This window comes from Vidua chalybeata, chromosome 20 (genome assembly GCF_026979565.1).
Source record: "Vidua chalybeata isolate OUT-0048 chromosome 20, bVidCha1 merged haplotype, whole genome shotgun sequence".
In the NCBI taxonomy this organism is placed as follows: domain Eukaryota; kingdom Metazoa; phylum Chordata; class Aves; order Passeriformes; family Viduidae; genus Vidua; species Vidua chalybeata.
In genome coordinates this window covers 3,598,236-3,622,550 of record NC_071549.1, presented here as the reverse complement: position 1 = coordinate 3,622,550, position 24,315 = coordinate 3,598,236, and the positions used below count along the sequence as shown (strand labels likewise).

The window sequence follows — 24,315 nt, the reverse complement described above, 5'->3', positions numbered from 1 at the left end:
GAATCACAAACGTTTGTCTGTAGGCTCTGCCAGAGGAGCTGCAGGAAGACTTGAGGGGAAAGTCAAAATGCCACCAGCTCTTGCTGCTGAAACTTGTGACCCCTGTGGCTTGTCAGAGAATGGGAGGGGCCCAGTCCCTGCTTCAGTGCAGGACCAGTCCCCAGGCTGAAGCCAACTGGCGCTGCCAGGAAACATCCATTTGGCACTGAGACTGCTGCAGTGGGGAACTGAACACTTGGGGTGGAAATCATCAACAAAATGGGCAGAGTGAAGTGCAAGCACCAGCCACTTGTGCCTCTGCACTCTTTTGTGCGACTGCTGTAACCAGACCATGCTTAATTGCAAGGCCTTTGACACTGTGTCCCACAGCATTCCCTGGAAAAGCTGCAGCCCACGGCTTGGACCTGAGCACTCTTTGCTGAGTTCAGAACTGGCTGGATGGTCGGGCCCAGAGAGTGGTGGTGAGTGGTGCTGCATCCAGCTGGGGACAGTCACCAGTGCTGTCCCCCAGGGCTCTGTGCTGGGGCCAGTTCTGTTCAATATTTTTACTGACAACATGGATGAGGAGAGTGAGGCTTTCATCAGTAAATCTGCAGATGACACCAAACTGGGAGCATGTGTAGGAGAGCTCTGCTGGAGAGAGACCTGGAACAGTTGGATGGATGGGCAGAGTCCAAGATGAAGTTGAATAAATCCAAGTGCCAAGTCCTGCACTTTGTTCACAATAACCCCCTGCAATGCTCTAGGCTGGGGACGGTGTGGCTGGACAGTGCCCAGGCAGAAAGGGACCTGGGGGTACTGGGCAACAGCTGACTGAACATGAGCCAGCAGTGTGCCCTGGTGGCCAAGAAGGCCAATGGCATCCTGGCCTGGATCAGGAATGGTGTGGCCAGCAGGAGCAGGAAGGTCATTCTGCCCCTGCACTCGGCACTGCTGAGGTCCCACCTCGAGTGCTGTGTCCAGGCCTGGCCCCTCAGTTTGGGAAGGACGTTGAGACGCTCGAGCGTGTCCAGAGGAGGCAACGAGGCTGGAGAGGGGCTGGGAACACAAACCCTGTGAGGAACCACTGAGGGAGCTGGGGGTGCTCAGCCTGGAGAAAAGGATGCTCAGAGGTGACCTTATCACTCTACAGCTCCCTGAAAGGTGGTTGTAGTCAGGTGGGGGTTGGTCTCTTTCTCCAGGCAGCACTGACAGAACCTGAGGACACAGTCTTAAGCTGCACTAGGGGAAATTTAGGTTGGATATTAAGAAAAAGTTTTTTACTGAGAGGGTGATAAAGTACTGGAATGGGCTGCCCAGGGTGGTGGCAGAGTCACCATTCCTGGGTGTGTTTAAAAAAAGACTGGATGTGGCACTCGGTGCCAAGGTGTAGCTGAGGTGTTGGGGTATGGGTTAGACTCGACGATCTTAAAGATCTCTTCCAACCTTGTGATTCTGTGATTCTGTTAATTATATTAAGATGTATCTGCTTGGAGATACAAGTCTCACATCTCATATTAGGTGGTCAAATTCAATTTATATTTACTTTCTCTGCATGTCACACTTAACTGCCCATCTACACTGGCAAGGTGTTTCCAAAACTGGAGACAAACATGAATGTGTAGCTTTTTGGCAGGCTGAAACTATGACATTACCTAACCTGGACAAGCAGGGACAGAAAAAGGAACTCAAATGCAGAGCATCCCAGAATTTAGTAAAGCTTTTTAAAGATTACAAAAGGAATATCCAAAATATAGTGGCACCATTAAGAAATGTGTAATATTTCTCCTGTATGTTTGGTGAAAATACCTTCCCTATCCACAGGACAAAGCAGCACTTGCTCAATGTGTCTCAATTATAACTTCAGTAAGTGCTGTATTTTGTGCAAAAAAAATTCCTTCTTGGTCTTGGTAAAATCACTCATGACCAGGCTTGAAGTGTAATCCCTAACAACAGGATTCCATTTTTGTTTCTCCTGCTTAGGTCTCAATACCATGGACATAAGCAGTTTTGCTGAGTACACTGGACAGACCTCAATGGCTCTGGACTGTCACAGTCCTCTCTTCTATCCTGCTTATAAAACACATACAATTTCGTGGGTTAAAGTAAATTTTAGAGCTTTATTGGTCTAAATAAAAAAGTATGAAACGTTTTCGCAACCAAACCTGGTTTCCTCCCAGAAGGCTCGAGGAGGTGCCTAACTGGCTGCAGGGGCTGCAGTCTTCTGGCACAGCCGGGCCAGCAGCCCAGCCATTTGTAAAAGGGAGTTCACACCTTCTGCTATCTTCATGTGGGTGTACCCAATTTCCTGGTGACAGAGACATTGTCAAGCCTTCTGTTTACTCCCCCAGTCCGTGTATATGTTACTAATGACTAAACAGAACGTATCCCTTACTGCTAAAAGACCAGCTTTGAGTCACTTGTACTTCACAGAATGTATCTACTCCTATAAACGAACTAAAATGCCTTTTCTTTTTAAAATCAAAGCCTGTATTTCCCCGCTTCATTTATAAGAAGCAAGGTGGCTGCATATGAGGACAGGTTTCAAATATGAAGAGTGATTCACTATCACCAGCTGTTTGTCAACTCGCTGTTAATTTAATATTTTACTATCTATTGGACTAGAGTCAAGCATGCACTTGAAAAACATTTTCAAGAAGTTATTTGAGGCTTTGAAATAACTAATAAATTCAGCACGACATCTGCTATTAATTTAGGTAATAACTAAAGTGACTTCTGCCACTTCTGTGGGTGTTGAGATTTTAAACTTCAGGTGACTTCTCACTGAGAAACTGATGATGCAGTGGGAAATAAAGTAGTAATGAGTCAAGAAGCACTTTCTTTGTGCTAATATACAACATATTTTAAACAGAAACCCCTGAGGCTGCCCCTGATTACATCCTCTTCTTAAAAAGGCCCAAAAGGCCCCATCACGAGCTGAGTTAGTACTAACCTTGATAAATTCCAGTTTCAGATATTCTGGCATTTGAAAGGTCTTACACACACGGAAGATATTGCCAATGACATCTTCTGGAGAGTATCCAAGGCGCCACAGGTGGGCAAGAATCTGTGCAGGCAAGAAAAAACCCCCCATTTATCTGCCAAGTGTGTCAAGGATATTCACTTCTGGAACAGCTGTATATAATTACTGAAATTGCAGGTACTATTTATTAGCTGATTTAACCTCAAACATCTAGCAATTCATTTCACTACAACTTCCTTTTTTGCTTGTCAGCTTGTTTATCTGAACAAACTCTTGCCCAAAAGGGATTTAGTTTATCAAATCATCTACATGGTATTGCCCTTATCTTAAAAAACAACACAAGTTGTGAATTCCTCAAAGCAAACAAAAAAATTTGTAGAGAGATAATGCCTGACTATACTGAAGACAAGACATAAAAACCAACCTTGTATGCTTCATCAATATTTGCATTTATGCAGTGTTGTATCATTTCCTTCACCAGCAGAGGATGAGGCTCATCACATACCTGTATCCAAGAGAAATATTACACTTTAAATATCAGAAGACTTTGCATTAAACTTCTGGTATTTTCACCAAGTTTCTATGGAGCTGAAGTACTGAATCAGAAATATTCCGTAACACAGACTAAATTTTAAATAATCTGACTTTTCAGATTCTTCTATATTGTGATTCTGTAGTTCTTCTATACGGCAGGCTCAACAGCATGAAACGAGAAAGCAATAGATTCCCAAGTTATCCCTGAAATTTCCCAGCAGTTATTGGATTTGTGTGCTTTGAGAGAGCTGCAAAGGTCTCAGACATGCCATTAGGGATGTCTTTTCAAACTGCACATGGGCTATTTAAAGTCTAATGCTCTAACTGCTACATACACAGGGCTGTCTGCAAACTAGCAACAAGGCTTATGTGTCCAATGGAATCTCACACAGCCACAGGACTAAACTTCTGGCAAAACTGTTTTCAGCCATTACTGACCTTAAAGACATTTTCACTGTTTATAAAGCCAAATCCAGAGTATGTGGACTGTAAGTTGTTTAATGCCTGTGAAAGAAAAAACAAGACTTTATTTTCTGGAGTGCTCTACTTCTCACTCCCCTCCTCAGGATGAAATGCACTTCAGGAAATGATGCCAAATAAGCAGTTTTCCATTGAACAACAGAAAATAATTTCACAAATTTATGCTGACTTTATTTCCTCACAGAAGTTTGGTATCCGCTTCCCACCAACTCATTTTTAAGGAGCATTTTAAACCCTCACAAAACCAAACAGTTTAGTTACTCTTGGGCCACAACTCACATCCTCCTTTGCTTTACCTCTCCAGAGAGAAATCCTTGAGAGCTGCAATTCAAAAGTTTTTTTTTGGTTTAAACAGAAGCCTTTGTTTTACTGTCTTTCTCCTTTTACCTGTCTCATATCACCTTGGGCTGTGAAGATAATGGCTTCTAGTCCATCATCTGTATATGCTACATCCTCTTTCTCAACAATTTTCAGTAGCCTGGCAAGTATTTGTGCATCTGTCAGCTTGGTGTAACGCAGCACTGCACACCGAGACTGAATAGGTTCTGAGGACAGAGATGTGTAATTAGCTTCTCTCTCTTTTTCTCAAAAAACCCCACAACCCCACATACATCTTCATTTCAGTTTCCAACAATTCTTATGTCTTTTAAAGAAAAAGGACATGTAAGCTCCAAGCAGAACACAGCCTCTCCTTAAGCACATACAATTGTTATAGTCCTTCCCTTGAGCCCACACGTGCTAATGGAGTTTGCCCAGGTATGTGGAAATATATAAATATTATATATAACATATATAACATATAATTATATATTATATATTCTCCTAGATTCCTGAATATAGATGTTTATCACATTATTTTTGCAAGAGAAGTCTAAGGTGCAATGTGTTCACCTATAGGCAAACTTAAGATTATGATTCAGAAATGACAAAAAGGTTTCAGTACCCAGTAAGCAATACATCAAACATTCTAAACTGTGGCAGAGTTTGATGCAAATTAAGCCCAAAGCATGAGAAATCTGCTTCTGCAGTCACATGTGGCACTACCCATCAAAAACAGAGGATCCCCTGACTACACACATAAACTCTTTTATCTGCTGAGGTACGGGTGGCTTGATTTTTCAGAAGTACCTTGCTTTCTTGCAACAAGGTGGATCAAGCTATTTATGGAAGCTGCCTTGGAAGTTAGCCAGCAGTATGGAGAACATATGACATGGACAGCCAGGAAGCAGCAGCACTTACCTATGATTTTGTCAGAGGCATTGCAGGCCAGTGCGAAGCGTGTTGTTTTGGAATAAATTTCCATTGTTCTTCTCAATGCTTGCTGTGCTCCATCTGTCATGCTGAGGGGAGACAAGGAGTTAGGGCAGATTTTGCCCTTCCCTCACTCACAGGTGTAGCCTAAGAACTATTTTCATACAAGCTTCAGAGTTCACTGATATTAAGCTGTGCTTTGTAATATTCTGGTTTGATAAATAAACTAAGCAGCTTTTTCTAGTCATGTGAGCAAACCACCCTGCAACGCAGGCAGTCACTGAGACCTCCATAATGTGCAAAATGAAATCATTAATGCTCTGAAAAACACTGCTAAGAATATGGAGGAGGAGAATGTCCCTTTTTCATCCAGTGAAATTTTCTACATGAGCCAAATTCTGTCCAAAGAGAAGGAATCATGGAGTCACAAAATGGTTTGGGTTGAAAGGGACCTTAAATCTCATCCAATTCCAAACCCCTGCCATGGACAGGGACACCTTCCATGAGATCAGGTTGCTCCAAGCCCTGTCCAACCTGGGCTTGAACAGTTGCAGGGATGGGGCACCTTTCCAGTAAACTGCTCTGTTTCCTAACCAGAGCATTCCATGTCAATATTCAGCATCTCTTTTGAAGCAATGATCTCTTCTTGCTCCCATAACATCACTGTTCAATCCATATTCATTTCCTAAAAAATTATTTTGAACAGCTTGATAGAAACACTCAATACTGTCCAAGACTGGAGCTCTACAGACAGGAGAGATGCAGCACATTTCACACAGGAGCTGAGGTCAAGAAAAAACAACATACCTGTCTGCTTCATCAAGGATGATTATTTTATGCCGACCTTTTGGAAGTGTGACCTTTTGCTGAGCAAACATTTTGATTTTGTTTCTTACAACATCAATGCCTCTGGAAAAATAATTCAATTGATTCATGATAAGCTGGGTGAAAATACAGAATAGATTTTTTTTCAGCAGCCACAGCAGCTGAAGTGCTGCTGGTTCTACCACTGTTTGTTCCTGCCCCTTCAGCTGTTTCAGCACAAATGCTTCAAGCCAGACTGTCCAACTGATTTGGATTCAAACACCAACAATCCTTGGTTTTGGGGGTCTTGAAGAAAATAATTTAACAGTAGCAATATAAATATACACAAAGCTAGTAACCTTACTTGCAGTACCACCACAAAATTACTTATGTTTGGCACAAAGGTAATAAATAAACAAAGGCAGAAGCATTTAAGGTTGCTTTGCCAGTTCTTCCCACAGCTCCATCCACAGCCCCCCAGCTGTAGCTCAGAAGAGTTTAAGAAAAACAGCTGGATAGACTGAATCATATCAACACAACACAGACACTTTCCTAGAGAGAGTCTGTTCAAAGACCTACTTTTATTAAGAAAGGATTTTACTTTTTTTTTCTGTTTACATTTTTGAATGTTGTGATTCTGTAGTTCTTCTGTAAGTGATACTAACAGGGTAGGTAAAGTGTAAACCTACCAGGAAATGTCAGAACACTTCAGGATGGGTCTGAACAGAACTTGGGAAATATAATCAGCCCTTAGTGCCTGATCCTTGGAGTACAGTTAGTGTCCTCTACACACCCAACACCCTGATCCTACGTTTTAATCCTCAGCTGCCCTTATAACCCTAATTTTTCTCACTCTAAGTACTGAAGAGTTTGACTATAAACAACCTATTCACTTTTCATTCTTGAATCCTCATGAATGCAGTGGGAAGCTTAACTCTTTCACATAAATTTGAGAAAAAAGTACCATTATGGATTCTGCACTCTATCTGTTTATATTTTCACATATGAAAGTATCTATAAAGTTTATAAAACATCAAGGAATACTACCTGTGTTGATGGGTGAACACCAAAGATTGCCTAACTTTTAGTTGGAAATAATGCACTAAAAAAAGTCTTAAATGCCTTACTATAGCATTAAGCCTATCAAACTGGTTTCTTCATTAAAAATTTGGTGAGGTTTATTCATTCTCACCTGTCATTTGAGGCATTCAGCTCCAGAACAGCATCCTTTAATGCAGGACCAAGCAGAGCACGAGCCAAACACAGGATACTGGTGGTTTTACCTGTTCCTGGAGGACCCTAAAAATGTGACAGTGCAAGAACTGCTGGTGAGTTTAATGAAATTTTCTAAGCTGTGCCCTCTACAAATCTCCTCAGTCATGAAAAAGGCTGCAACAGAGGAACTTCAAAGAACACATCAGCCTGGAAGCTGTGCCTGCGCTCAGGATGTTGCCCCTAACAGAGGAGATATGCTGCAGGGAGAAGCACAGGATGTGTTTCAGCAGGCACCTGAGGTAGATTTAAACTTGTTTCCCTGTGTGTTCTACCAAGAACATTGCTCCACAACCCCACAACCAACATCTCCCTCACCAGTACCCTCAGGCACAAAGCCCATCTGTACTGGGAGGCCATCCTGGCTAGATTTCAAATACAGCACAACACAGCAATACTCACAGCAATTATAATATTTGGTACATTCCCCTCTTTTGCAAAGACCTAAGAAAGAATGATAAAAAGAAATTATGTAAGACAATAACAAATAGTTTCCATTCTGTTCTATTTCAGCATCAGAAACAAGCTTCTTTTTTTCCCCCTCCTATTTTAATTTTTTGAACTTCACGCTTTCATTGTTTTTTTTTTTTTAATTGAATTATTAGAAATCAGCCTGTAGAATAATATGGAAATATTTAAAAGCACTTAATGCCACAGGTCTTTAGTACTCTTGCCTTTCCTTTGCATCTGTTTTAATTACATATTTGCTAGTATAATCTTTCTGTTAACAAATACTGTGTTCACAGATTAATTTGTCGTAGAATTATAGAATCCTGGAATAGTTAGAATTGGAAGGGACCTTAAAGCCCATCTCATTCCAACCCCCTGCCTTGGACAGGGACACCTTCCACTAGACCAGGTTGCTCCAAGCCCCATCCAACATCATCTTGGAGACTTTCAGGGAAGAACTGGTATGGCAAACATTTCTTTTCCAAAAAAAACTATTATATTTCTTTCTGTTGTTATATGAATTATATTTATTAATTCAAACAGTATTACTGTAACAGCTACAAATTATCTAAACTGTATCAAATGCTCAATTTAAACATCCCAATTGAAGAAGGCATATTTCTTTACACACCACTCAAATATAATGTAAAACTTGTAATTTTTAAAGTAAATCAGGAAGCTTTCTTCCACATACTCAAGTATGGTTGTAAAAATACAATAGTGGATCTATGCAAAAATATGGTTTTTTGAGATAACCTGTAAAAAGATACAGGGACAGCTACACACCTCCAACCTGCTCACAGTATCTTCATTTCCAACTATTTCGGACAGTTTCATGGGTCTGTATTTTTCCACCCTGTAAAAGTAAAACTCCACACACTTCACCACATCTAATAATGCTTTAATTGAGCCTTAGAGTGATGGACAAGGAGGATTATGCTAAGAGAGCACAGGACAAAGACGGCTGGACATGATTTCAGTGCAAGTGCTGCAGGGTGTCTGTCACTGCCATACACAGAATTCCACAGCACTAATCACTGACTCAGAGAGCCCCAGAATGGTTTGGGTTGGAAAGGACCTTAAAGCCCATCTCATTGCAGCCTCCTGCCATGGGCAGGGACACCTTCCACTGGGCCAGGCTGCTCCAGGTCCAACCTGGCCTTGAACACTTCCAAGGACGGGGCAGCCACAGCCTCTCTGGGCAACCTGCCGTACCACCCTGACAGGTTTTACTTCCATTGGTATAAAAAAGCAAAAGGAGGGAAAAAAATATTCAACTCGAACAGGAATTCGGTGCCTCAGCCTGAGGGGAGAAGCCATCCTGTGTGTTGTCCCATGGTCAACACAGTGCAGGGCTGGCTTTCTCTGCACTACAAAGGAAAACAATGGGATTTTCTTCACTATTGATTTCTGGAACTATTCCAGGTCAGGTTGGACGGGGCTTGGAGCAACCTGGTTTAGTGGAGTGTCCCTGCCCATGGCAGGAGGCTGGAACGCGATGGCCTTTAAGGTCCCTTCCAACCCAAACCAGGGCTGGTTATAACCATAACAGTGATTCCTGCCTTCCTAGCCCTGGCAACAGACGGGGCAGGCCACAGGGCGCAGGCAGAGTCCCCGGTTCCGAGCCAGACTGAGCTCCTGCACGCCGGCGGGCACCGGGGGACACCGCTGGACATACGGGGCCGGGGCCGGGGCCGGGGCCGGGTCTGGGTCTGGGTCTGGGTCTGGGTCTGGGTCCGGCCGGGTCCGGCCGCCACACCCCCCCTTCCCGCCACTAGCGCCCCGCCCTCACCCCATTGGCTCTGCCGCACACAGTCCCACCTCCCTCCCCGCTCTGCACCAATCACCGCGCACCCCGCCCGCCCTTCGCCCCGCCCCCGCGTCCTCTGGCGGGCGGTCATGGCGGCTCAGGGCGGCCGCGCTCCCTCGCCCGCTGCCGGTGCTCACCAGGGCAGTTCGTAGTGGCCGCCGCCGCCGCCGGGCACGGCCCCTGCAGGGTCGGTGGGTCCCCGCTTCTCGCCTGCCGACGGCCCGGCCTTCTCGTCCTCCGCCATATCCACCTCCATGGTGGCGCAGCTGGTGCTCCGGGCCCGTCTCCCCGTTGCCGCCGCCGTGAGGGGAGGGAGGGCCGCGTTGCCGGCCCGCCTCCGGGGCGGGCCGGCGGAGACAGCCGGGGTGTGCGCTCTGCAGCCGGGTCCCGGCTTCTGTGGCTGCTCAGTGAGGCAGGGAGGAGGCAGCCCAGGCCCGTGATGGCCGGGCCGGGCCGGGCCGTGCTGTGCTGTGCCAGGGCAGGACTGTTGGTGAGGGGAGGCCGCTCGCAGCTCGGCCAGGTGGGCTTGTGCTCGTCCCTTTGGACTCGCTGGGCTCCCTACCCTACTGCGTGTTAAGACAGTAACAGCCATAACATGTTTGCATTTCAGGGGTCTAAAACTTTGCTTTTTCTATCTAGCTCTATTTCCCGGCCCCCTCAAAATGAAAACAATAGAACATGCTTTGCAAATTACTGCAAGCAGTTATGTTATAGTCGGGGGATGATTCTGGCTCTGTTTATTGAACACATATAATGTATACAGGTTGCCTAGGGAAGCTCTGGCTGCCCTATTCCTGGAAGTGTTCAAGGGCAGGTTGGATTGGGCTTAGAGCAATCTTGTCTACTGGAAAGGGTCCCCATGGGTGGAATGAAATGAACATTAAGATCCTTTCGAACCCAAACCATTCTGAGATTCTATAATTCTAAATGTTCTTTTCTAGGTTAAGTAAAGGTGGCTCATCCACCTACATCAAGACTCTTTTATTTATTTATTTACAATTTTGATGAGGTGTTATGGTACCAAGCTCATTGGTACCCCTACATGCTACCAGCCCCTGACAGAGAACTGGGTTGTTGATTCTATAGCATTAGAATTTGGAAATCAGTACTGATTTTCAACCTCAGTAGTTACTGTGGCCTTGGTACATCTTTCAGCTCTGTTTATGCTCCACATAATTAATGACATTTGTGTTAGCTCAGTGGACAGAGCATCTGTCCTTCAGTCTGGGCCCTGATTCCTTGGGAAGTGTTTCTAATTTAAGATTGGTGTGAGGCAGGAACTCAGAACTGACCATATTTGCAGCTCAGTGTGAGCAGTGATGCTCCTCTGAGGGAGTAACTTCCTCTTACTCATCACAACATTTGTTTTGCTGTGTTACTGTCAGTGCCTGTTATTGGTATTTTGCGGCTGACATATGAGCATTTGCCTTCAGCCTGTAAAAGTGGTTCTGCCTATGGCCTGACAGTGATGGAGTTTAATGAGTTTCTCCTAAGACTCTAAAACTCTGGAGGGTCAAGTTTCTGTTTTGCAAAGTGCAGTCTCATATCTGAGTTTTTATGGTAAGTGCTTTAATCTTGTTTTGCACATTATTTTTCTTAATAGCTGTAGTAGTTCCTAGTGGCTGTGGGATAACTATTATGTAAGGGTAAAACTGGAATTGTTCTGCACCCTTCATGTGCCTGGCTGACTTAACATCACCAGTGGATTGACCACCTCCATTGGAGGTAAAGAAGATAATTAAATATCACCACAATTACATGGCATATGAGGGGGAGAGTTGGCATTTTTTTTGGTGTTTGAACTGCTTGTTCCTGTAATTCTCAAACTCATTCTGTTCACTCTGTTACTCTTGTCTGTAGATTTCATTTTCTGCAGTGCTCATCAGAACCCAACATGAGACAGTGAAATACTGTTGGTCATAACAGCCTGTCAGTGCAGCACCCTGGATATGTTTTGATTTCTTGCCAAATTAAACAGTAGTTCTGCTCTTAGGAAGTTCCAGCTTCTAGATAAGATATCATTTTCCTGGCTAGCATTAATTCTACCACTCTACATGTGGAATTGCTGCTGATAAGCACTCAAAGGACAATAAGAAAGGCTAATGATAAGAATTGTTGCAGAGAGCCTGATGACAGATTTTGTGATATGTTTCTGCTAACAGTTGAAATGTGGTTTTGAGCATGGTCTCCTAAAGAGCTGCAGCCCCAGTGTAGGCAGGAGCTTCTCACAGTGGTTTATCAAACACAGAACAAGTATTTATTGAAGGCACAACAATATTGCTAGGGATATGTGGCAGGTGGACAGGCACATGAGCTGAAAGTTTTAAAACCCATCATGTCCCAAAATCCGAACAGTTCTTATTGTAGTTTGACAGTTTAGATCACAGGATACACCCAGAGTTAAATGAATTCCAAATTCACTGCTGAAATAGCAGAACTTTTGATGTGTCATCAGCAATGCCTAAATACACGTGTATGCAGATGTACTGTGTTATCCTGAAAGGAGAATACTCCTGAATTTAAGAGTATTCTTTCAGACCTTTCTCCCTCACACCCCAAAAGATGTATAGAAAAGATTACTAAGTACTTGTAATCAGCATAGAGTACAGAGAAGGGCTTTTTGCTAATGGTTTGTTCAGCAATGGGAGTGATCCTCTTCAGTGTATTCAAACAGCATCTAGTACTAGTAGTGGAGATCCCCGTCAGAGAAATAAATCATGATCTTGCAGTTGGCCCAGCAGCAAGGAAGTTGTAGCTGCAGATTCTTGAGGTGAGGGAACAGGTCTTCTACAGATCATATGGAAGGTCCTTTCCCCATGGGGAAACTAAAGCCCAACACAACATGTTTTGTCAGAGAACTGGGTAAATGCAGAAGTTGTGGCAAAAGAATTGCTGCTTTGCTTGCTACAGTTGGTGACAGTGAGTGGGGCTTGTTTGGAGTTTGAACAAAAAATTGAAATTAGAAGACACTAAAAGTGAGGCAGTAGCTGAAGACAGTGAAAAGCAAGAGTGAGGATGATATGAGGTGTAAAACCCAGAAAGCAATAGAAATAAAGCATGAGAGGAAATTAACTTCAGGCAATTGTTAGCAAAAAGTATGGATCTCTATATTCAGTAATAAAAATTTCTTATATGTGGTTTGGGGACAGAGGGGAGAACCATTTACTATTCAAGGTTGTTTTGGGTTAAATCCATGAATTCAGCTTACTGTTGCTGTTAGGGTTAACACTTGTGCATGTTATCTTGCAGGTCTAGAAGGCCAAGGGCTGAGATCTTAAATTGCAGTATTAAGAGAAGTTCAGACTTCCTTGGGCTGTGCACCCCTGGCCCCACTGCTGCAGTTACAGCTTCAGCTCCAGCTGCAGCTGCTGCTTTTTGATGGCCACAGGTGGGTCATGGAGCACAGATCACCTCTCTGCCAGGGATGTGCGGGGTCTGCACTCCCCTTGCAGGCTGTTCCCTCTCTGTGCTCTCTCCCTTTCACACAGCTAGGCTGGAGAGAGTGGAATGAATTCTCATCTACCAACCATTTCATCATGTGGTCACTGAGGCTGAAAGCAGAGAGCAGAAGGAGAACAAATAGTGGGAGTGACAGTAATGATGGGGCTGTTAGAAGGGAAGCTGGGCTGGTGCTTCATGAAATAGGGCATCACTGGATTAAGAGGTTTCTTGGGCTTGATGTGTCTGCACCCAAGACTGCCAGGGGCCCTGATTCCTGCAGAGTTGCTGTGCTTGAGCTCTAGAGCAAAATGGGAGGATGCTGTCAGTATATGCAGGTATTAACTTGTCTTTATTCTTGTAGCATCATGAGCCCTGTCCATTCTTCATGTGTTTATCCATACAATGGCCCTGGGGGGTACTGCTGTGCTGAGCTAATTTTATGGGTACCCTCTAAAATCTCTTGCTAAGTGTAATGGCTGAGGTCCCACATTTTCTCTTCATCAGCACATGGTCATCTCCCTGTTTGTTTCCCCATCCACTGCCTCATCCTTACTCTTGTGCCATCTCCAAGAGCTGCAGAGGAACAGCAAGCTCACCAGCACACTCTGAGTAAAAACAAAGTGACACCTGAGCACTTTTATTTACAGCATCTCATTGTTTCTTACATTTTCATCAAGTACCTTAAAATCTTTTTTTTAATGCTGCCACACAAAATTTTAAGCAGCGTGCCACCAACATCTGCAGTCAGGAAATGAATAGTGCTGGAAGTGAGGCAAGGCACAGGTCATGGTGACAGAGCAGCTGGAAAGATCAAGTTCAGCTCATTGCTACTGGGAGATTGTAAAGTTGCACATCTTTACAATTCTTTTCTATAAGCATCTGAAAATATTTAAAATAATTGGTCTTAAGAGCTGTTTTAAGCCAGAGAAGCTTTATTATGATTTTTCTGTTGAGGCATTTGTTCAGAGATTTACACTAGGTTATAAGAAAAGGATGTAGCAGCAGTGACTAGCCAGTCCTACTCTCCTGCCCTTTGGATGATTAAGACTGAAAATGTGACTGAAATTTCCTTTCTTTTTCTTCTTTAAGCACGTAATAGAGAGCAACGAGTGTCCAGCCCAAGTCCAGCCGCGTGGTTACAGCTTTAGTCAGTAGAGGGAGTATGGACACCGGGGTTAAAGCCACACAGGTCACCCAAGAGAATGCACGAGAATTTACTTTCTCCTAGAATGCCTGTTTTGTCTGCAAAACCAGGTAAGTTCTCTGCACTTTTCCTAGATGCCAAAATGCAGCTGTTGGCTCCTAACACGGCTGATGAAGCTGAAAGTGTAGGAGAGGGGAACGATCTTTTGTGCTTGCCATGCTTTTCTTCTGGTGCAGCCTCCCTGGGAGCACTTGCAGTTGATATGGAGCACCACCTTTTCTCCTCCGTGTCAGGATCTTATGTCACCATTAGTGATTGCAGCAGGGTTCTGTTTGCCTCCAGGGAGGACACAGCCTTCACTTTTTCACTGAGGAAGCTGAGAAAGTGACTCTGTGCATGACTTACTGCCAAATGCAGATGTTGCAATGAGCATCCTGCAGAGTAAGTGCTTACTGGGGCTTCTTTGTGTAAGAGGAAGGATCTTAATAAAGAAGAAGGAACCTAATGGCTCTCTGAGCTTTCTGCTTGAAGACTAAGCCCCAGGCTGGTGCAGAACCAGAGGAATTATATGGGGGCTCTGATGAATGGTACAATCCAAGAGTTTGAAATTGAGGTAGGCAATATGGGTTCATCCATTCTTTTACTAGTGTGTCATTCTCTTTGTGTTTTCAGATGTAACACTTGGTCTCTGTTTCCCATAAAAATGGGAATGTAGACCGGCTTGATTTATGTTTATCAGAAACTTCAAAAGAAATTTGCAACAAATCTGATATAAAGTGAATTGTACTTTTTAATGTTACACTATTGCCTGACTTTTGGCCAGACACCATGTAGCCAGATACAGCACAATACTGCCAGGGTGCATCCAGCATTTGTACTTTCTTGTGCTCATTCCTTGCATTAGCAGTCTGGGAACATTCTCCACTGACTGCCCCTAATTGGTACTGCATGACATTATGTAACCCATTTCAGCTGCATCTAGTCTCTTAAATGCTGGGCAAAACTTCATCAGAGACCTTGTTTGGCTGAATGTAACAAAATAAATCTTAACATTAATCCGCATTCATTCTGTACATGTCACAGATGGAAATGCAATAGTATTGTTGTTTATGAACAGCCCAGGATTTAACTTCCAGTCCAGGCTGAGGAACTCTGGATTCATTCAAGTCTGCAAAGCATGGGTTTAGAAGTATCAGAAGGAAGAGCTGCTGTATTCCAAGCCATCAAGTTCCTAAAGCAGAAAGGATGAATTTAGCCAAAGGTCAAGGTAAGGGTCGAGTCTGGTTTGATTTAAAGTGCTCATGATAGAAAATGTGAGAAAAATAACAAAAATAAAAAAGGAGTTATCATCTTCAGATCTCTGTGTGCATTTTTCTGCCTCTCCTCATGTGTGGGGGTTTTTATTACGTTGGTTTTTCCTTTTCCTTTCATTCTGACTGCCCTGCTATGACTTATTTCTCATTTGCTCAGCCCTACAGGGGAGGTATTCTGATGGCTAAAATTCATTAGGCAGTAATTAAAGCAATGAAGGAGGCATGTTAATGTAAAATATTACATTTCTTCTGTAGTTTTCAAGAGATAACTCTTCTGCATGTGTCATCTTTTAGGAAGTCTGACAGAAAGTAACAGGTAACATCTTTCTTTCCCTTAAGATTCCAGAATTCACAGGAAGCTCAGGCTTCTCAGAAAGTTTTTGTTAGTGTCCTGTGCAAAAATAATTAAAGTTCAGAACCAATCAGTGCTGATGGAAAGGCCCCTGAGGGGAGGCACAGCCAGTGCTGGGTGTTGGGTTTGAGCTGTGAGGGACTGATGGTTGTTCCTCTGCACACAACTAGAGATGACAAACAACATCTGCACCTTCATGTCATCTTCTCAGGCAAGCAAAGGATTGCAGAGGATTGTTTTCTCTACTGATAACAAGGGTGGTCTGTTATTGGGGACACAAGGAAATGGAAGAGGGTGTTCTCTCTATCTGGGAAGAGATCTCTTTTCCCATTAAGGTGCTTATTCTGGCCTCAGGTGTGGTCCTATTCTAAAAGGCACTTTTCTATTCTAAAGGCACTTCTAAAGGCAGTTTTGCAAGGGCCTTTAGTCCTATTTTAAAGGCACTTGCAAAACAATATTTAGAGTGATAAATATTTTGGGACATGAGTGAAGCCTGGCAAAGTGGGGAAAGGAATTATCCAGAAAATTCAAAGCAACAGCTTGTGCAAGTGGCTGGGGTAAATATTAAGCTTTCCTAACTAAACTTGGATGGATCCCATCCTGTAATGCATCTCTGCTGACTGCACATCTTGGATTCCCCCTCTGAGGCAGTGATTCCCTGCAGGATGCCCACTGCAGGACACCAGCTGAGTGTGTTCCCTCCTGGGTCACCACATGGACATTCTGGGTGCAGTTTGCCCTTTGTGATCCTCCTTCCTACCATGGCAGGAAGGCTGGAAGGAAAGCAGCTTTCATGCTTCCATCCTGCACCCCTGCCCCTCCTTCTTGATGTCCTGGACACTTGCCAGCCTGTGACCAACTGTCCCCAAGAAATATTTGCTTCCTGTATTTTTTTATTTTTTTTTTTTTTTTTTTTGCTTAGGCCTCCAGAGGCCTCGTTTTTCATGAATAAAAGATGAGCTGTTCTCCTGGAGCCATGAACGGAGGAAACCACTGCCAGTGCTTTTTATTGCTGTGGTTGCTGATGCCTCTGGCCTCACTGACAAAGAGAACAGAGGAGAGAGGAAAGGGCTTGAGGGTTTAGTCCAGTGACTGTTTGCAGTGTGAGCTGTGCTGTCTGGAGCCAATACTGAGGAACAGCTGACTTTGTAATACCTTATTTCAAACAGTTTGTAACTAAGGAATTAAAACATTTCAGTTTGAACTGAAATTTTTGATGGCTAATGCTTGGTTTTCAGTCTCTTCCCCACCTTTTTTTCTTATTATTTTTTGTCCAGATGAATGTAGAGTTGTACAATCTCTTGTCATAGCTGAATCACACCTTGATTTTTCTATCAGTTTCAAGAGTTTATCAAGATTCTTTTGCAGTAGCTTAATTTTTGTTGCAGCTCCTCTTGTCTTGGCACTTTGTTCAGAGTTAATAGACCGGATATGCAAACAATAATATTAAATAGTAGTGTTTACCTTGTTGGTTACTGTGCTTGAGCTCCTACTTTGAAGACGTAATGGATGAAGTGAAGGGATATCAAATACTACTTTCTTACCCATATGAGTAAATACAAAGGTATTTACTATGGGTTTTTTTTCCTGGGCTTTAGGAACTATTATCTTCTAAACATAATTTGTCCTAGAGATTTCCAGGCTGCCAAACAAAGCTTTTCATGCAGATATTTCTTTTTACTGTTATACTGGTACCAGAGCTGAGATCTGAGACTGATTCCCAGACCATTTCTGAATTCTTAATAATTCTCCTAAGACAGTCCCTGAATTCAGTACTCATATCAGCTAAGAACAGGTCAGTTTGTAGATGTATTTTTGTAATTGTTTCCAAATCTATTCTGAGATTTAGCTTTCCAGTTCTGCAGGTATGCTTATCAATGACATTTTGGTAGAAACTTTACCTGAATGGCTAAAAACCTGTTTAATCCAGGTGGCACATTTACTGGAAAAAAGATGCTGCCAATATACATGTGGCAAAACTAAATCAGGAAAGTTTGAAATGTCTTGCCCAAAAAGAGAGAAGTTTGGCCTTTATTCCCTATACTGAACACATTTGACTTCTTCCTTTAATGACTTAAACAATTACATTTGTGCAGGGTTTATGCATATTAATAAGCATGTCTATATGCATATATTTACATGTTTATACATGCAGGGTATTTGTGTATGACACTTTATAGGTTTGGTTAAATACAAGTTGACCAATAGCTCAGAAAAAGGTCTTAGATTTTGAAGAATATTAATCCCTAAACATTGAATGCAGATTCTTCCACCCCTACAATGGATATTTGGTGATTATTTGATTATTTCATCCACTTCTTAAATTAAACAAAGTTGTTCAAGACATTTGCGCAGTATTTCAGTTATTAATGTAAAATATTATTTATTGCTGCACTAGAGGAGGATTCTTAGTCAAGCAAGGTGCTTCCCAAGCAGTAGGGCTGTATAAACTATGTGCTCTCAGTCCTCTGTGACTATACTGTTTTCCAGAGACATCCCTTTTTGTCTGATCAGTGAATTCCCATTTTAAAACCTGAAATGTTATGGCATAAGGTAATAAAGGTGCTGAAAGGTCACAAAATGTTGCATATTGTCATTAGGGTGAATGTGAGCTGGGCTTGAGCTGTTGCTTTCTCTGCCTTCCAGGGGTTCATCTCCTGTTGGTGGGTGATACAGCAACACAGATGCCACCTGCACCGAGTTCTTTCACTGTAGGAGACTTGTTGGAGTGGAACAGAGAAATGCAGAGCTGCAAACACAATCTTGGTTGTAAAATGCATCTGTAGCAGCTTTACAAATGGGATTGATTGTACAGATTATCTTCCAGAAGCTTCACTGGGCTTAACTGTGAGTAGATGGTTTGACCTAATACAACCAGAATAAAGCAAAATGCCCCTTATGAACTTCCCTTGTTTTAATGCATTTTAATATTCACAACTGTGCTTAGTAAGCCTCATCTCAGAATGGGAATATTACTTACAGAAAATAACCTCAGGATACAGTGCTACAGCATGTTGTATGTACACATGCACATCAAGTGAAAGGTATACAGAGGAACAAGATACACCTCACCTGGTCTAGGTTGTAGGTTATAAATCAGTTTATTAGAACTGGAATTTTATGGAAATGAATGATTGAAAATATAGCTGCCAGAAGTAGACTTTATTTCCCCAATACATCAGTCAGTGTAAGTAAGGTATTTGACTTCTTTATGCAGCTGGAAAACAGAGTAGAAGGGAAGAGTATAATTAGAAAATCCTGTGCTGCAGCAAAGTGAATCTTTATTGAAGAAATGAAGGGTTTAGAAACTATAAGCTTATGCTATTTCTTAATGACATCCCACTGCACCTCAAAAAATAAAACACTGGGAAAGGCTTGATCCTGATTAGGGAACTATGAACCTGCAAGCCAGATCACAGCAGTGCACACTTGCTGTGGAGCTGATTAATCTAATTGATTTCCTGTAGGTGGAGTTAAACCTGGATTTATGACTTTAGCTAAATTTGGGCTGCTATTCCTTGTTGAACTCAGCAGGCTGGGAGCACAATATGCTTCTAGCACCGCGTGCTTGGATGAAGTTTCATGGCAATGGGTGACAGAATCATCTCTCTCACTCAGACAAGCCCATACAGAGCCAGCTGTGGGATGTGGGTTGTGGAGCTGAGAAGGGATTGCAGACTGCTGCTGCAGAGATCAGGGCTTCCAGGAGAGCTGGGTGGCAGCATGTCCTTGCCGAGGCCTTGACTCTGGCAGTCTCCAGGCACATTTCCTGTGCAAACAAATGGCAGAATTGTTGTGGAACAGGTCTTGTTTTGTGTTGGGAATGACGCCTGCCTCCTGCAAGCCCACACTGGTACAGAAGTATTTCACTCTTCTGTCTGCTTCTGGGATATAGGCTTACAGGATTTTTCATACACTTGACATCTCTCAAAACAGCACAGTCCCAAGGCAGGAATGATGGAGTGAATCCAACCTTTTCATCTGCTGCCCAAATTGACCTGCTTATGTACTTCTAGATCTACCAGGGACAAAAACTGGTCTTTAAATGCAGCAATATGTTTTTTTTAAGCAATGTGGGGATAGGGAGAGTGTAACTGTTCTGCAAGTTTGAAGTGCTGTTTACAGGGGTTATCTCTAATATCCTCTTTATGTTCCATGGAAACAACTTCAGGGCTTTATCATGTCTATAAAGAAGGATTTGCATGAGCTGAGTATTCTAAGTGGGGAAATTGTTAGACTTCAACTCCTTGACTATTGGGACCTGAAAGTCACAGCAGTATGTCATTTGCAAGGCAATTCTCTCTGGAAGTGCAATATGGCTTTGTTTTACGACCTTGATGTCACAAAGTATTAGTAATCTACCTCACTTGCAAACAACAACAACAAAAAAAAAAAACAACAACCCAACAAGGTACAATCATTAGTTTTGATTTTGGGTTGGTATTTATAGTCTACTTAAAAATCACAGCTTTTGGTGTGATACATGGGCGTGAGTGCAGGGGGTTTCTCTGTCAAACTTGCCTGGATACAACAAATAAATGAATTTCAGTCTGTTGGGAGGACAGCTGTTTCCATGACATTTTAAGCCCAGTTTGTAAGTATCTTCATCTCTTTTCTTAGCACGCTAAATGGGCATTACATGGCTTAATTAATATTTGTGTTTTGCATATCAAAAAAAGGTTAGATTAATTTATTTCCTTTCTTCAATAAACGTTTCAGATAGTAACCTGCTATTTCTGTTCTGTTACCACAAACATTCTTAGAAGTATTGCAAAGGATGTGAAATTAAAAATACAGGTGAATTACTGACTGGAACAGGCCAGATGCCTGTTCAGGCAAACACCCCCTTTGAGAAGTTCACTGTTACCACAGGCTCAAAGAAAAGAGAAACAAACCTTAAGTGTGATTTACAGCAATCCTAGAATCTGTTCAGAGAAGTTTACTTTTCTTCAGGAGTTATCTCATACTTTTATATTTTAATTAGAATTAACATTGTTACTGCTACAATATAACTATGTTAATTGCCTTTAATATATTCTAGTATTGAATTCCACAGGATAATTTACCTTAATTGTATTTTCCCACTTGTTAGCTTTACATTTGGGTTTTTTTCACTTTTTAACTTTGTATTTGTTGTATATTATATTGAGCTCGTCTGTCAGTACTTAGGACTGGAACAGAGAAGGCAGCATTAGCTATTTTGATGTGTGCCTTCCATATTCATTCTGATGAGTTAAAGCACTTTACAGATCAGGTTAGTTTGTTTCTCATTGTTTCTCTTTTGCTGTTGCAAACGAAGTTGTTGACTGCTTGAGTTGTTGAGGGAGTTTCCATTTTACACCAGCAGTAAAACCAAAAAATGGATTAGGATCCATTTCTCGTGTGTCACTGTACAGTGCTCTATAGAACGCCATGCTGGCTGCATTTTCACAGTAATTCTTTCTTACTGGAACATATGTAATTTATGTAGTGCAATTAATACAACTAAATTAACAGGAGACTGAAGAAGTGTGTGCAAGTTCCTGGATCTGGGTTATATCATGGCATGTGACAGCCAAAATCCATGTTATAAAGGATTTGCTGTAATAAACATTCTAAAATGAAAAGGAACACCTGGGAAAGCATCAAGCTTTCTCAACCTTTCTACATCTGTTTTAGTAAGGCTGGGATTTTTGGGAGTCAAGGCTGCCCTTTGCTCCTGGCAGTCCCTGCAGCAATATCCAGTTGGTGAGTGAGGTCATCTGGGGCATCTTGCTACTCTCCTGTCACAGGACATAATATTTCTGCATAAAGAAATAACCCCCTTTATATAAACCTTTTGATAATATTTCTGCATAAAGAAATGACCTCTTTTTTATAAACCTTTTCTTTAAACCTTTTACCATCATACTGAGAACTGACAGCAGGGATCAGTGGATGGTTCTCCAGTGCTCTCTTGGTGACAGGATAACAGCCTATTCCATCAGTACTGAGACATGATGTGCAGAGGGTTTGGGCTGGGTATTTATACTCTGCCCATTACTGTGGTATTTAAATTAGATCAGACATGGTCTTTGGTTGAAACCTCTCCTTAATTAAAAATATCCCTTGGCAAGAAGCAGAGGGCAGTTGTACTGTTAACAGCCTCCTACCTTTTCCAGACTCCTTCTGCCTTACACAGGAGAATTGCTGCTATTCCATACCTCACATACAGCTCTGGCAGAGCTCATTATTGTGAGACTTACATCACAGCCATTACACAAACCTGTTTGGGTCCAACTGACTGCTTTAGTGACTGGAAATCAGTGGACTGTAGGTGATCCTGCATGGGACTGTGAGCCTTTATGCTCCAATTTTTCTCATCTGCAAGTGGTTACAAAGATTGTTTCTTGTGTGCCTTAGGATCTTCTGGAAAATGTTCCCTATGTTAAACTACAGTGTCAGAGCCTTTTAAAGGATAGTTTTGCTTTTCTGGGAATTAAAGGCTGAGAAACCGAACTGGATGTTTCAGTGGTCAGTGCCCACAGCCACAGCAGCAATCCAAACCACGTCCAGGCACTGCCTGCTGACAACATTTTAAAAGCCTGCCTTAAGTGTCAAAATTGAAGTCTCGTTTCCCTCCCCTTCCCCATTAAACACAACTTTAGTTGTAGGTACTGAAATCTTTTTTGAAGTCTTGGACAGAGGTAGGAAACTTTTTCATCCTGGCTCCTGTCCCTCAGCCTTGATCTTCTATCATGCTCCAGTTCATGAAAAGGAAACAGGATTCTCCTGCCTCTCACAGTGCATTCTGTAGCTCTGCTAGAAAACATCTGGTGCTTCTTTTGGGTCTAAAATAGTCTTTGTAGCAAGGCCCAAACAACATGGAAATAAACAGCTTTTTTCTTTTTTCTCACCAAGTACAGGCTGGCCCCAGTTTGTTACAGAACTTATTTGATGAGGTCAGAGAACACAATAAATCTTGACACCCCCGGTGACAAGAAGAAGAGGTATATAGAGGGGAATAATTTTTTGACATCCAATGAAAAATATTGATCCAGAAGGAATTTTGATTTGCAATGCACAGAGACTGAGCTTGGAGAGTTTGCAGGCATGCTCATGATGCTTTGACAACTGGAAAAATGCAGAGTTGCCCCGTTATGGTGGATCTTTGTTTCTCTGCTTTTTGGAGGACACATGGAACTATACAGGAAATTATCAGAAGTTTATAAAACAGGCTATGCTTCACCTAATGAATAGACTGTAGGACACCACACTGGGAGCTCTAAGGCTGGCTTTCTTCTCTGGATTGAATGTGTATAAAAAGAAGTGCACGAACTGAATGAAGAACATCATAATGCCCAGGATCTGCTTACCTGGATTCTGTGTGTTAGAGGGGCCCTTGGACAATAAACTTATCCCTCTCAAATTTGATTCCAAGTCTACAAAATAAGGTGGGTTTTGCTCACCTTTGAGGTCAGGAGGCTTACGAGTCTCTTTTATCTCTATTTGGCTCATCTGTGGAGAGAGGACCTGGCAAGGTATACCTTCAAAAATAGATGGTGGCCCTTGTGCCATGGGACAAGGCATTATGATGTTCTTCATTCAGTTCATGCACTTCTTTTTATACACATTCAATCCAGAGAAGAAAGCCAGCCTTAGAGCTCCCAGTGTGGTGTCCTACAGTCTATTGATTAGGTGAAGCATAGCCTATTTTATAAACTTCTGATAATTCCCTGTATAGTTCCATGTGTCCTCCAAAAAGCAGGGAAACTTGCCTGGGTAAGTGCAATTGGCAGTTACCCTGATCTTTGAAAATGAACTAATAAAGGACAGTCTTCTCTTTAGTCTTGATTTAGACAAGGAACAAGATTTAGGGCAATAAAAGGGAAAATAAATATGTGGTACTGTGCTGGAATGGTTTGTTCACTACTTAACCTCTGTTTTTTTGCTGTGTTGTTCCCTGCCGCCCCTGAATAAGATGTTATGCTTATTACTGCCAAATCTCCCTTTAGTCTCTCCATGCTCTGATCCTCCTGTATTACTTTTTTTCAGTCATGCTTTGTTGTAGATGTTTGACTCAGTTGTGATGCAGATGTCAACCAACACATTTCTGTTTCAGCTGAATGAACAGCTATGTTCACAGATATTTCTCCTCTCTATTTACTCTCATTTACTTCATCTGTAAAGAGGAGCTTCATCTTCAGATGAATGACTGATGATAATCTACTGACTTAATAAAAGAGCTATTCCAAGTTCTCCACTGCCAGTGTGAATTTACATAGGGCATTTGGACAAACACAGAATTTCAGAAGGTCTCCACTTAATGGATGCTGAATTTCTCTGAACATCCACTTGCCTTTGGGCTCATGGGCAGGAAACAGCCTTTGTGATGAAAATGGCACTATTTTTTCAATCATGCAGTGTGATCCATCTTACTGTTTTGTATTTGTGTGGAGTGCTGTCCCACATTCCTTGGAATCATTGCTACTGCAGTAAGGTAGTTTACTTTCAAAATGTGGAACAACAGGAACTAGGCTGTGT

General features: G+C 42.4%; 2 protein-coding genes across 3 annotated transcripts in view; one reads left to right on the top strand and one right to left on the bottom strand.

The window, feature by feature from the left end:
* Window positions 1–2,079: 2,079 nt before the first annotated feature.
* On the bottom strand, window positions 2,080–9,936 carry RFC2 (replication factor C subunit 2). Its single transcript, XM_053961125.1, has 11 exons — window positions 9,701–9,936; window positions 8,540–8,609; window positions 7,706–7,747; window positions 7,224–7,330; window positions 6,035–6,136; window positions 5,216–5,316; window positions 4,364–4,521; window positions 3,935–4,000; window positions 3,387–3,467; window positions 2,933–3,046; window positions 2,080–2,287 (listed from the first exon to the last, which is right to left on the bottom strand). The coding sequence occupies exons 1-11, from the start codon at window positions 9,817–9,819 to the stop codon at window positions 2,177–2,179; spliced, it is 1,071 nt and encodes a 356-aa protein (XP_053817100.1). The 5' UTR covers window positions 9,820–9,936; the 3' UTR covers window positions 2,080–2,176.
* Window positions 9,668–24,315, top strand: part of CLIP2 (CAP-Gly domain containing linker protein 2) — a 98,067-nt gene continuing 83,419 nt past the window's right edge. Inside the window, exons 1-5 of one of the 2 annotated variants that reach the window (XM_053961122.1) lie at window positions 9,668–9,754; window positions 12,813–12,951; window positions 14,094–14,258; window positions 14,385–15,415; window positions 18,460–18,660. The gene's annotated coding sequence lies outside the window, so the exon portion shown is untranslated. Of the gene's footprint in view, window positions 9,755–12,812; window positions 12,952–14,093; window positions 15,416–18,459; window positions 18,661–24,315 lie in introns of both variants that reach the window. The other variant, XM_053961124.1, reaches the window with a different exon arrangement.

Excerpts from the sequence above, each read along its gene's own strand:
- RFC2 (XM_053961125.1), bottom strand. The coding sequence starts at position 9,819 with ATGGAGGTGGATATGGCGGAGGACGAGAAGGCCGGGCCGTCGGCAGGC. Across the intron at positions 5,317-6,034 it reads ATCCTTGATGAAGCAGACAG|CATGACAGATGGAGCACAGC; the intron begins GTATGTTGTTTT and ends GTCTCCCCTCAG. Across the intron at positions 3,468-3,934 it reads ACAGTGAAAATGTCTTTAAG|GTATGTGATGAGCCTCATCC; the intron begins GTCAGTAATGGC and ends TCTTGGATACAG.